Source organism: Myodes glareolus, chromosome 17 (genome assembly GCF_982192425.1).
Source record: "Myodes glareolus chromosome 17, mMyoGla1.1, whole genome shotgun sequence".
Lineage (NCBI taxonomy): Eukaryota > Metazoa > Chordata > Mammalia > Rodentia > Cricetidae > Myodes > Myodes glareolus.
This window is the reverse complement of record NC_142042.1, coordinates 21422119-21436679: the sequence shown is the minus strand read 5'-3', so window position 1 is coordinate 21436679 and position 14561 is coordinate 21422119. Positions and strand designations below refer to the sequence as shown.

The window sequence follows — 14561 nt, the reverse complement described above, 5'->3', positions numbered from 1 at the left end:
ACTGGTCACCACACTGAACCTATGCCAGCATCAGTTTCTCTATTAGACAATAATAGAAAGTCTGTGTATTGACAAGCAGTCATTCTACATGGCAATAAGAGATCTATTTTAAATGTAATACAAACTACAAATTCCCATTGGGTTGTCTCTGATTGTGGCAACTAATATTGAAATTATAGAGTCAATAAGTAGATTTTTGGACTTCAGAATTCTGTTAGACTTCTTTCTTAATAACTAGGACTCTGTTGTTCCATTACTTCTTCTTTATACATATCTCTTTATATTATTCTTTGTGGCTGTTCACATTGCAATGGCCATGTTTCAAAATAAGGCTTGAGTTATAAAAAAAATCACATACACACACAACAGAGAAAACCATTTGTATAACACATTGACTTTATTTTTAACTGAAGTGGGAAAAGAAATTTGTTTTTGTGGTAAGAAGTGTGAAATTGCCCTCCTAGAGTGTTGAGCTAGTGTGGGGACACAGACAAGTAGCGCCTGGATCCTCTCCCCAGGGCGGAGAGGCCGCTGCTGCATGCCTGGACTCCCAACTCCTCTGTCCGACTCAGGCATAGCTCCTGATTATGCTCTGTGCAAATCTGACTCTAAAAGATGTGAGTTGCCTTTTAAATCCATAGAATTAGCTTATTAGAATTTATTTATAGCAATTGCAGGATCGAGGTTGCACTAATGATTAAATCACGTGACTCGTTGAGCTTTTTGTGATTCTCTGTTTCTTTTAGTTTTGACAGCTTTGTTTATGTGACCTAATTTTATGTAGTATTCTAAAACTTGGAAGAATTAAAAAAATTAAAAAATAAACAGAATTAAAAGACAATGCTTTCAGTCACTTGTTACCCAGGTAACATCAGGTTACCAGAACTGGTAGAATCATTCCACCATCTAATGGTGCATGAATCTTCAGGCATTGAGGATAATGTCTCGATGCTTTTTCCTCTTCCCGTGATCTGTCTTTGGGTTAATTTGTGGCCGTGCTTTAATGTGGAAAACTGTATTTCATTGCAAGTCATCAGAGTAAAAAAGATACAGGGCATCCAAGTTGTGTTCTGCTGCTCGAGGCATATCTACTTTTATCCTTGGCGTTCTAGTTGGTTTTTGGTGCTGTATTTGGCTTACAGGTCACAGTCCATCACTGGGAGAAACTGAGACAGGAACTGGAGCAGGGGACTGGTGAGTTACATTTGCTTGCCAAGCCCCATGAAGCTGGTCGGCCATCTTAGTTTGTGTAATGGAAATTGCGCCGACCGTTGGATCATAGCATCTGCCCAAATCACATTAAAGTGACCAGCAACTGTTGACTCAGATTTCCTTACATAGCAACCCCCTCCCCCCAAAAAGGTCCCATAATCCTCTACACCATCTATCAGGTCATTCTGAACTATTATTCTTCAAATAAAAGTAAATTTATTACATTGTTGACATCCACAATTTCTCAAGTTAGCTTCAGTCTAATCCTGAAAAAGTAGGAACATCAGATCATTTAGTCATTCTGAAGTTTTACAATTTTCATATGTCAGTAGTCATTCCAAATGGCATATATGTGGTTGACGCGAGTGTTAACAGACCCAATCCATCCCTCACAACACATTTATCTGAGTATAGTTCTAGAAAGAAATTTTATCTAAAAATGATTGAACGTATTTGGTAATGGAACAGAGGTCTTATATTTTTCCCGGTTGAGCCCTGGGTGGTATCACAGCCAGGACCGAACCATGTAGAGAAGACACTGCTCTCTGAGCCAAGAGCGTTTAGTCTCCGTTGCCAGTGGCATCCATTTCTCTTGTGACTGAGGCAAGCAGGTTCCATGTTCTCCAGGCAGGGTCTTCCACATCTATGAAGGGCTGGATGGCGATGCGGCTCCTTCCAGAGCTCCAGCATTGATGCGGGAGAATTGTCTGTATTCTGTCAGTCATATTTTAATAAAATGCTGATTGGCCAGGCAGGCAGTATAGGCGGGAAAGCCAGACAGGAAGTAGGAGTGGAGCAAAGAGACTGGGAGTATTCTGGAAGCAGAGCTCCCTCAGCACTCCTGCGCAGATCACTGAAGAGGCAGCATGTAACTTGCCCAGCTGAGAAAGGTACGGAGCCATTATGGCTAACATAGATGAGAATAATGGGTTAATATAAGTTATAAGAGTTAACAAGAAGCCTGACCTAATGGGCCAATCAGTTTATAACCTTATGGAGTCCTGTGTGTAATTTCTCTTTGGGATTTGCTGGCTGTTGGGGTACCGGGCGGGACGGAAACCCCAACAAGCCGGCCCTCACACTACACAGCATTATGTTCTTACTCTAACAACTTCTGTATGTTTTGCCCCAAATTGCCTTGCCTCTCCCTCATCCTGACACCTCCAGGAGCAGAGCAGGGCTCAGCTCCGGGGATTCTCACTTGTGCTGCTTGGCCGAGGGGCTTGGCACATGAAAGGCGTGTTCTGTTTGGCCTGAGATCACATCAGCAGGACGCCCTCCCAGTTTCTTCTTTTATTGGCACTATTCATGTGGCACTCATTAGCGACCAGGAAGAGTTGCCCAGAGGAAAAACGGGCCTATAAAAGACCTGAGGAACTGCTGAGGCTCAGGGAGGGAGAGGCCCTGTGTGAGAGAGCTTGGATGGGGCATATGGAGGCAATGGGAGGAGACGCCCTAACAGTTCAACTGATTGGAAAGAGAGTGCACGCCGGCCTCTGGCCGTTCCTCTGGCAGCCAGTGCGTTTCTCTGCCATGGCCCATCCAACTGTCTTGATCCTTACAGGGATCCATTCACCAAGCCACTTCACAGCAGGCCTTAGGAAGTTTACTTTTCAAGGAAAATGGCATACTCTCCTGCTTTCAGGGAAATTTTTGCTGTGAATTCATTGTCTTTTTTTTTTTTCTTGTACTAGTTTAGGATAAGAGGAAAGCAGATACGGCCAAGAAAAATATTATTTGAACTCCTGAATTCCCCTAGGCACTGCAGCTTAAATTCCTACTTTGTCTGGCCCTCCCCTTCAGCACTTACTCATGGGATGTTGTCATTCACTCTCAATTTTGCTCTTTCTTTCCACCCTATTAACCTGGGAACACCCTGTAGGCTACTCAGGAAAATTATCCACTTTTATTAATAAGTTAATTAAGGAAGAAAATGCTACATTCTCTTCAGAGTCTCATGTGGAGTGGGCATGTGGCTGATAATCCAGACACAAAGCCAGTTCCCAGTAAATTGTTAAGATACAAAAAAAAAAATAAATAAAAAATGTTTGAGGATGCATGGAGTATTAAATGACTGGATTAACATAGAGACTGTGACTGCAGAGAGGAGCTGAGATTCTGTGTTATAACAATCCGGGCTAGATGTGCACAAAAATGTCTAATATTGGAAGATGGCACACAGTGACGCTGGTCAGCTGGATCGTTACCCTGATGGCACTCAATTAAGACCAGTCACCGAAACGACTTAGGAACTGTCGCCCAGAGGTCCTAAACTAGACATCTTTGACATGATATGAGAAGGTGTGTTGCTTGTCCACACAGTATTTTATAATTGCAGGAGTATTTCTTCAAAGAAAAATTGATAAAACACCATAGCCACAAAGAAAAAAAAAAAAAGAAAAGAAAAAACGGAAAGAGGGGAGGCTTTTCCCACATTTTCTTAGTAACCCTGGGGCTTGTATTTACTCGACATTTATACTGAGTTACACGTGCCCTGTGGACAGGCTCTCTTTCTTAAATGTGTGTGCACATCTACCCTGCTCACTGCACACACGATCTGACTTCCTGTGTCCTCCCGGTTTAATCCCATCAGCTATGGTGTAATGCCTGTGTTGCAGCCAGCAGATGATGCGGGAGAATTGTCTGTATTCTGTCAATCATATTTTAATGAAACGCTGATTGGCCCAGTAGGTCAGGCTTCTTGTTAACTCTTATAACTTATGTTACCCCATTATTCTTATCTACGTTAGCCACATGGGCTCACCTGACCTAATGGGCCAATCAGCTTCATAACGTATAGAGATCTCTGTGTGATTGGTTTTCTTTGGGGTTTGCCGACTTGTTGGGGTGCCGGGCGGGATAGATACCCCAACAAGCTGGCCCTCATGTTACAAGCAGATAGTATGCAAAACATCATTCATGTTTTTGATGTTTTGGTACAGAATGAAGGACAATTGTAATGGTATTATTTTGTACAACTAGCTAGGCTTCCTGGTCAATCTTTTTCTGTTTATCAAGATGAAGAATATTTGTCTTAAAATATTGCTGTAAATTATTAGTATCATCAGTTCATGGCATTATTTCATAGCCTTAAGAAATTGGAGACCCGAGAGAACGATTTAAATTATGGCGAACACACATCACAGCATGAAAGTAAAGCTGGTCTGTTTCCTCTCATCTCCTCTTACTGACTGCTGACCATAAACTTCCTGACCTTGATGGAACTCTTGGAGGCCAATCCTTTCCCACTCAGTCTTGTAAATGGACAGTTGTATGGAAATTTGAAGAACATATGAATCTAAAGTTAGAACGTAATTGAAAAGAACAATTGAAATTTCAATTCTATAGGTCATGGCAGCCTGTGCTAAGTGTCTACAGCATAACTTCTTCTGCAATTTCTGTTTTACGTTTCATATTCTGCAAGTGTGGAAATGTGAGTGCATCCCCACAATGGTATTCATTTAGAGGTTAGAGGACAACCCAAGTTGTTTTTCTTCTTCCTCGATTTGGGTTCAGGGGATTGAACTCAAAGACTATCAAGCTTGAAGGCTTATATCTTTACCCAGTAAGCCACCTTGCCAGCCTCAACACACATCTTTGTTTGTTTGGTTGGTTTGTTTTGTTTGTTTGTTTTTTGAGACAGGGTTTCTCTGTAGCTTTTTTGGAGCCTGTCCTGGAACTAGCTCTTGTAGACCAGGCTGGCCTCGAACTGATTGAGTTCCGCCTGCTTCTGCCTCCCGAGTGCTAGGATTAAAGGCGTGTGCCACCACCGCCCGGCCCAACACACATCTTTATAGGGACTCTGTTTCTGCTGCCCTGTCCCTGTTAAGGTTCCTTACTGCCCATTCCATGTCAAGAGCAGAGTTAGGCAGGAGTCACAAAGATAAAAGAAAAGCATTACTTGATGTGGTCATTTCAGTGAGAAATGTCCTCCTCCCTAGTGCCATGTATTCGAACACCTTGTCCCAGTCAGTGGCATTGTTTGAGAAAAGTTATGGAACTTTTAGAAGTTGGAGTCCTGATAGAGGACTCACAACCCTGGAGATAAAACCTGATGGTGTGTAGCCTTGACTGTGTGTGTGGATAAAATGTGATTGGCCAGCTTCAAGTTCCTACCTTCTGCTGCCACACCGCCTCTGTCCTAGACTCAGACTCTGGAGCCAAACACCAGATCAATCCTTTCTCTTTAAGTTGTTGCTGTTCACCATGTTTTTTATCACAGTAACAGACACAAAAGAAGTGAGATACTATTCACCCATTTGCTAGATTGCTTGCAGAGATACAATAAATGTGCGTTAGCCATCACTCCCAAGATGAAAAATCTTACACCAATCAAAGCACAGAAACACAGATGCATGATTCCAATTTCATGAACTGAAAAGTGTGAAGTTTAAACCCTGTTACACTTAAGTGAATATAGAGTCTGCAAAATTATTGCAGGGTCAGATAAAGGTTATTTGTGCATAGGTGGGAGGTATGCCATTCATAAAAGCACACTCCCAAAGAGCTTCCAGATCACTGTTAGCCCGGGTTTGAGTCAAGATTTTATTTGATATATTCGCATTCACCTTTTTACACTTCTATCTCTTACCTTTTATAATACAAATAAACAGTTTGAAAACATTAGAAATTCCTGAAAATGTAGCTAATACACTCCCACTACATAGCTGGCACTTAGCAACTGGCCGAGTGAAAAAGAGGGGGTGATCACTTGTGAGGCTTAAGCTTTGTAATATAGGAAAGCTGAGGACTCTGGATGGGATTAACAAATGAGGCTTCATGCAGGTAGGACAACCTGAGTTCATTCTGCAAGATGCAACTGCCTCCAATTATTTTAGGAAAGGCATTCATTGTCCTTAATAAGCTGATGAATCTGGTGATGATAGCAGCTTAGGTGTGTCATCTCACTCAGCTGAAGACGGATGCTGCAGAGTGAAGGCCAGCTGAACCACTTAAGTTTCCTAGTCTCCCAGAAGTGCTGAGAAAGAGGCATATTCAGGTTTATTTGCTGTGTTTCTTTTTATTTTATTTTTATTTGTTTGCTGTGTTTCTTGGTGCAGAAGACAAGAAATCATTATCTGGAACAACATTTTCAACCATCTCACAGACTTTTAATTCTCTTTAAATTTTAACTTTCCTAGAATCTCCATCTAAATCAAGATAGAAATACTTTAAAAAGTATTTGCAAAGTGATGAAACATTTATCAAAAGCATGCTTCAGCAAATCAGTGTGCCTTGTTTCCCAGTGGAGTTCTTCAGTACCAAAGCATTTCTTGCTTGGATCTGAGTAACAATAGTGCAGCACTTGAGTATCCATTGGGAAATGCAAAAAAATTATGTACGTTATCTCTACGAATCCCTAAAAGCCAGCCAATGAAGTACATGTTGTTTTAAACTTGTAATAAACTTGTAAATTCTCTTTTTTAAATTTGTTTTTAATCTATGCATATATGCGCGTCCCTATGAGCGTAGGTGGCAAGGGGTTCAGAAGAGGGCGTCAGATCTCCTGGAGGTTATAGGTGGCTGTGAGCCAATCAGCGTAGGTGCCTGGGACTGAACTCGGGTCATCTGCAAGGTCAGTATGTGCTTTTAGCCATTGTGTTGTCTCTGCAGCACAGAATGTAAGACAACGTGAATGAGACTACAAGTACCTTAAAAGTGATGCTAAATGTTGTATATTGATAAAGAGAAAAATAGCACAGGTAAATTAAATTTAGAAGCTTTAGCCAGGAAGTAGTTGTATTTTTCTGTGACTTAAAAAAGTTGAATATTGACATGTGAAAACTAACTAACCTATGAAAATAATTCATGCACACATGATGTGTACTCAAAGACATTCTTAAAAATCTTGAGCAGTTCACCTACAAAATGCACAAAATGTGAGCATTGTGATTATAAGAGACAAACATAAATCATCTTAGTTGATAAGTAACTACGTAAATGGAGACTGTGCTTTTATTTCCCAGCTTCCCAGTCCCAAATAATCACCCAGAACTATATTAATTATAGCACTGTAATTATAGTGTTATATAATATAGTAACTATATAACTATACTATAGTTACTATTATATTTTTATATAATATAGTAACTATATTAATTACAACACTGTTTGGCCAGTGGCTCAGGCAATTTCTAGCTAGCTCTTACAACTTAAATTAACCCATTTTTATTCATCTGTGTATTGCTACGAGCCTGTGGCTTACTGGTAATGTTCTGACTTCTTTCTCCTTCAGCAGCTACACGGCATTTCTTTGACTCTGCCTACTCTCTCTATATCTTTGTTTGGATTTCCCACCTGGCTTTAATCTGCTAAGTCATTGGCCTAAACAGCTTTATTTATCAATCAATAAAAAGCAACACATATACAGAAGGACATTCCACATCATAACTATCATTTCTATCATTACATAACACAGTCCCCAAACATAGTGGACACTGAGAAACTATGATGGGTGAAAACGACTATTAAGTGTCCCACTGTGGGCTCTAGGAAATGTCTGTACAAGAGTGCTGGGAAAAAGACTACAGAGAGTGCAACTGGACTTTAGTGGAAGAAAAACCATTTGCATTCTAGAGGGGCTTTATTAAATAAAAAGAGGGAGATAAAACACCTGTACAACTTACAAGTAGAAATAAAAATGCCTTAATTAAGAGATAGCCTGGAATTCAGCTTTTCCAGTGGAAAGCCATAGGAATCAGGGTAAGTAGGTCCTAAAAAATAAATAAATAAATAGATAACTAACTAACTAACTAAATAGATAGATAGATAGATAGATAGATAGATAGATAGATAAATAAAAATGAGAAAAACAAAAACTGCACAGATTCCTCTAGGATGCAGAAATTCATGTTTTAAAATCTGATCATCTTTGTCCTTGACAGTGATTTGTTGGAGCCAATCTCAGCACGCACACTGGTCTATGTCTGGTGGTATTCTTGAATATGAGTAAGTCATTTCTACAGTGTATTGGAACTGAGTTGTACAACTAGCAAAGTGCAATGAAGGTCCATAGTAACAAGCTGTTTTCTACCTTGGTTTCTTGGATTGCTTTATCTGGGAGAAGAATCAAGGAACTTCATGGTGATCACCAATAGAGAAAGATCAGCATCTACTTAATCAGCCATTGTCTTCTGTGTGGACTCTTCTAGTTCTCCCTACCTTTGGTCTTGCCAATCCTGGTCAACACCTGGCAGGGGTCAGAGAGTGATGCAAACAAAACCACAATAGTTCAAACCGTTTGTCAAACTGCCACTGCACAGAGGAACACTAGGTGGCTGCTTAGGGATCAATTACAATGCAATATGAGTGGCTTAATACAGCTGCTGCCAATGAAAACTTGCTCTATATTTAAATTTTTGAGACAAATTTATTTCAATGTTATGAAATATCATTTCACCTCCTCCCTTGGTCTCCTCCCAGAATTCAATTTACACTTTTACCAACGTTAGTTTTTCTTTGATGACTTTACTCTTGCTTAAAATTAAAAAAGTAAAAATGAAATTCACACTTTTGTAAGAATCAAATCATTGTTGAAGACATATCAGTGGTAACGTCCTAGTTTTTATATAGTATATTTTTATTGCAGTTTGAACATAAAATGTCACCTGTATTCCCAAACTTAGGTTTTCTTTTGTATTTTGATCATTTACTGCTTTCTTTTTTTTTTTTATTTCTTGTACCATTCTGCCTTTTTCTAATTTTACCTTTATATTTTGGGTTTTCCTTCACATTTATTCCTTCTAAACTTCATCCTACAAATATACAGTAATTTCTTTAATTCTCTTTTTGCCTATTGTCTCTTTCACTATTATTCCAGATATTTTAATATGTTTAATTTACTGCTCTTTGGAAGCTTAATTCCAATTACTCTTTTTAAGGTAAAGATCAGATTTCTTTGAAGACTGGTTGATAGCTGTTGCCCTAGATAAAGTATTTAGTGGTTTATGGGTTAATCTGTTCTGTTGCTAGATAGCTATGTCGTGTGAAATGAGAAATCAAGTCTTGCTCGAGTCTGTCAAGATTGTTGTAGGTCTTTTGACTCCTTTTTAGTGTAAAATATTTCCTCTGTATTGGTATATGAGACATTAGTGACTGTCAATTAACTGCTCAGCCCTTATTTTCTACTTCTTATCAGGGTTTAAAATCACACTGATCTTTGGGACCATGTGCCTTTAGATCTCAAAGGAAGTAGATACAATCCATGCTAGAATTCGAGAAAGAGAAACTCATTTTTCCCTCAGACAGAGAAGCTATCTGATTTGGTGATTTGTTGCGTTACAACATCCATGCCTGCCTGGCAGTGGGAAGATTTTCTCAGGAGTACCATTTCCAGTTTAAAATGGTGCAATTAATGTCACTAGATGGTCTAAATGAGCATAGAATTAGAATAATAATGATCAAATATCTATATGATTCTGGTTTCTAAGGTACATCATGTGTGATTGGTATTCTCATGTTTTTACTATGTTCTAACATTCACTGATTTCTCTTTTAAGGTTGAGAGAGCATGAAACAAATTGAAGACATCATAACTAAATTTTATATCAAAAATTCAATGATCCCAATTTAGTGAGGTATACCTATAATCCCAGAAGTCAGGAGACAAAGACAGGAAGAAAGTGAGTTTGAAGTTGATATGCTTACAGAGCAAATTGAAGCCTAGCCCAAATTACATAATGAGAATATATCTCAAAATAATAATTAGCAATAATAATAATGCCTGCTCTGTAATGATGACTGGAGAAATAGTTAAGTGGTAAAACATTTGCCTCCAGGCACACACACTCACTCACTCACACACACACACACACACACACACACACACACACACACACCTCCAGTGACTCTTACAGCATTTATTTTTGTGATTACTTCTATCAAGATATGTAATGTCATTTTACATTGTATGTCATAGTATTACATATTATAAAGTGAACTGATTTTTATTTAAAGATGAACTGACATTAAGAAAAAAGAGTAAGGAAGTAGGACATAAAGAAAAAGCTATGAAAAGCCATGCGGTAGCAAGAATCCAAGTGGGACATGGGTAGCTGGAATTTGTCACCCAAATTCCTAAGAACTCAAACCTTAGTAGGCTGCTGCAGGCAGACTTGCCATTTCTTTCTGCCAGCCCTGTTCCTCTCACTGGGGCCTGTGGCAGTAGATGAGGGTTTGCTAATGCATTGATGTAAACAACTCCTCTGAATGTACAAAGTGCATTTCACTTCAGCCTTTATCGCAGAAGGAGAAGAAGAATGATACCGTCTAACATTGCAGTCTCACTAGAGACAGGAAAATGCAGCCAACACACGAAATGCTCCATAAGTTATCCCCAGATTTTAAAATGGCTCTCTCCTCAAAGAACCATAAATCCAAACTTATAATGTATTCCATACTATTCAGGTCACAAAGAGCTGAGGTCTCCTTACAAATAGTAACAAATAATGAAATAATGCTTTAAAAATAAGCATAAATCCAGAGTTTCTTTTAGTAGTTCACGTGTTCATTGTAAATTCAATGCAGTTCTTTATTCTTCCGATTTTATCGATGCAAATTCTACCTTAAAGGTTAGAATAATTATTGCAGCATCATACATAATCAATCCAATTCAAACAAAGCTTAATTATGTCTATCATTTTATAAACATTAAGGACCTAGTGACAAACACCTCACTGGTAGCTGAAGACTCACAGATACCTGCAAATGCCATTAAGATTGTCTGAAAATTAATAATTCTCACATTTTTTCATAACTCTAAATTTTTAAAATATTTAATTATATCAAACTTATTCCAGAGGGCTAAATTCATGGTATATTGATAAGATGATATTACACATATTTTGATTTTCTCTTATGTATGTCTCTGTTACTATATCAGGAAAATAAATTTAATAGCTATGTAAAGTGAGTTTGTCTTCAAAATTAACAAAATCAACTCATAAATGTTTCCTATAATGCACTTCTGGCTTCAGACATAGCAAACCTTATAAAACACATCCCTCAGTGCTGGTGCTGCCCAGATTGGGTAGCCAATCCCACAGCTCCAGAGTCCGTTTCTTTGGATGATCCTCTCTTAGATGTAAAGCATCATTTACAGCGTGCAGGACAGCTACAGAGGCAATTTACAATTGTCCTCTGCCTCCCAAATACAAAGCTATGACACAGAAGGCATGTGCTTCTGAATTTGGTAGATGATACTTAATTGAATAAGAAAAGGATTTTAGATACCGTCAATGGTGCCTATGCTTCTTCATTATTTGAAACACTACCATGAGGCAGAAAATGTACACTGAGCCCTTGGGAAATGTCAGAATGTGTGACACGCGATGGGAAGTGTTCTCACACTTGCCTTTCTTGCCAGCTTTCTGCATCCATCAAGCTGTGTGTGTCTCTTTGTTCTCTAGGGCAAGTCCTTTAGCTTTGCTTTAGCAGGAACTAAAATGTGCTTTCCCTTCCCTCCATGCATATCAGATTAAAAAAAAAAAAAAGACTTAACTAAAGCCCTGGTGCATATTTCCAATTGTTAGTGAAGGCAAGCAGGTGGCCACCAGAGAGAGGTAGAGTGAAGGTCACATTTTAGATGCCTCTGCGACTGACTTGCAGTAACGTTCCATCTCAACCCTGGAAATTTTTTTTCTCTCCTGCATTTTCAAGAATAAAAACTAGCTTCCAGTTTTCAGTGAACTCAGTTCTTTAGTTCTTTCTTCTACCTCTGGTTCTGGGCATCATTTTAAATGTGCAAGATCTTCTACTATAAGGATTTTGACCAAGTCTTTGTCTTGGGATTTAGAGAGAGACCTTCAGGGGGCTTTGTTTTTCTAGTGAAAGCTGGAAGGCAATATCATAGAATGAATCCCCATAGATGAGTATTGAGGTCTGTTTGAGTCAATTAGAAAGGAAACCATGCAGTTCACGTCTTATTTTCCTTGCCAGTGAGCGTAGGCCTCCAGCCCCATATTCTCAGCAGACTCTCAGGATGTGTGCTTGCCAGCCTGGTGTTGAGACCTTATCCTGGAAACATGTCAATCGCCTACTATTAAGTTAAAAAAAAAAAAATCTGGTAATGAGGGTGGCATCTGTCCCACACCATGCAGAGTTATTTTTAAAAACATGAGATGCAATTAACCCACAAGTGGCTTCTTCCGTGGCATCTTTAGGGAATTTTTCAGAACATTTATCCCTTAAAAATAATATACTCTTACAAAGCCAATCTCTAAAATCATAAAGAAGAAAAAACACAAAACCATCTCTGTTCCTAGTATACTAAGTATACGTACCTGAGTACCTGATGCTCTCCCGCTGAGAATGTGGTCAGACTGGTTTTCTACCTGCACTGTGAGCAGGAGAACACACACAGAGAAAGAAAAGGCAGACTTCTGTGCTGGACTGGTGTGTGCTGCAGCCAAAGGGCTGTAACTCCCTAGCCCAGGACATCTGCTGCTTTAACTGTAAATTACGTCACAACCACTTAAAGTGATTCTCCATTTGAGGGGAATGACTCAGAAAAGGTAATATTTCTGACTCAGTTCTGGGGTACGCTATTTAAGGCCCAGAGAAGTCAGATCAACATCATTGCTGAAGATCTATGGCAACATCTCTCTCAACTTTGGGAAAAGAAGCACCCCATTTCCATACAAAAATACCCAAGACCTCTAGGGACCTCATAGTAAAACCCACTGAACGAGTTAAGAGAAATTAAACACCACTAATTGCTTAACGATTTGTTCTTTCCTTTTTTTTATTGCTTTTATTGAGCTATATATTTTTCTCAGCTCTGCTCCTTTCCCCTTTCACCCTCTCCATGATCCCCACTCTCCCAATTTACTCAGAAAATCTTGTCTTTTTCTACTTCCCATGTAGACTAGATTCATGTATGTCTTTCTTAGAGTCCACTTTGTTGTCTAGGTTCTCGGGGATTGTAAACCGTAGGCTGGTTTTTCTTTGCTTTTTGTCTAAAAGCCACTCATGAGCGAATACATATTACATTTGTCTTTCTGGATTAGGATTACCTCACTTTGGATTTGATGCCACGACTGGGTGTATGAACAAAGAAATTAGTATGTCAAAGAGATACACATATCTATTCCAAAACTTCACAGTCTAGGTTAGGGAACCGGGCTAAGTGTCCATCAATAGAGAAACAAAGCAATAATGTGTTATGAACACATGGGAACATTGTTTAATTCTACAAATAGGAGAGATTACATCATCTTATGTCTGGGACTGGAGCTTCTTTTGCTGAATAACGTCATCTAGACTGCTAAGACCCGTGCTGCGTCACCCCACGTCCATGGACACAGTCCTACTGAAAGAAGCCAAGGGAAGCACAGTGGACACAGAAGCTTGGGGTGGAGATAAAGTGGCTGCTATGGAACTGGACAAGCTCTCAATTAGACTGGAAGATTATCTTTGAGATTTTTGAGAGATTGATATTAGAAAATATGTATTACACACTTTAAAATTACTGTGAGTAAATTTTAAAGATTAATCCACCAAACATTAAGTATTTGAGGTGGTTATTATGTTCATTAACCTTATTTAACTGTTCCACACTGTACTTAGGAGTTGTAACATCGTTTTTTGCACCCTGTAAATGCATCCAGCTGTAGTTTGTCTTTGTACAATCGGGACAAGAAAAGATTATCTTTAATTTTTTCAGAAAATGAGGAAAAATCCTTCTTTTTCAAATTTACCCTTTTTTCACCAGAAGTAGACTTTTGGCTGCCAAAAGGAGCATATTAATTCAACTAGGACTTGAAGAAAATGGGAACAAGAGCAGGTGATTCACAAGATACCCCCAACTCAGCCAAATACCGCGCCCAAGCTTCAAAAGTGTGCCCTTGCCATTTTGTGTGTGAAAGTCACTGCTCCTGACTCCTCTGGTGGTCTGTGAGTCAAAAGTCTTGGGTGGGATTTTCTGTGTTCGTTGAGAATTTGGGAAGAGGGTTGATGGACACAGGAGCTCAATGAGAGTTATGCTGAAGGTGTGGATTGATAAAAGCAGGCATAGCACTTGGCTAGCCACGGCCTCTGGGTTCCCGGGCAGGCATAAGGCCGAGCTCTCATAGGACAGGCAGACACCAGGACTGATCCTGAGATGACCTAAGGGCCCTGCCTATAACATTTGACAGAGCTAATAAGATACTGAGCCCTAGCATCTTGTGGCCAGGCAGATGCCAACTCAGAATCAGTTCTTTTCCAACTCAGAATCAGTTCTTTTCCAGACACATAAGCACTTGGTTGGAGGAAAAAATCCTAGTGCAGTCCTGTCTGAAAGTCCAAGAGTACATGAGGGTCGTTCCTTGTCCCTCCCACTCAGACTTATGAATATTAAACATAACCACCAT

The 14561-nt window shown here is 39.4% G+C and overlaps 1 protein-coding gene across 2 annotated transcripts in view; it reads left to right on the top strand.

Annotated features, from left to right (window-relative positions):
- Positions 1-14561, top strand: part of Emcn (endomucin) — a 91152-nt gene that overhangs the window by 8140 nt on the left and 68451 nt on the right. Inside the window, exon 1 of one of the 2 annotated variants that reach the window (XM_087897543.1) lies at positions 1915-2102. The exons of the other annotated variant lie outside the window; for it this stretch is intronic. Coding sequence (XP_087753669.1) covers positions 1949-2102 — 154 coding nt within the window. The 5' untranslated portion in view covers positions 1915-1948. Of the gene's footprint in view, positions 1-1914; positions 2103-14561 lie in introns of those variants that run through there. 2 annotated transcript variants of the gene reach the window in all.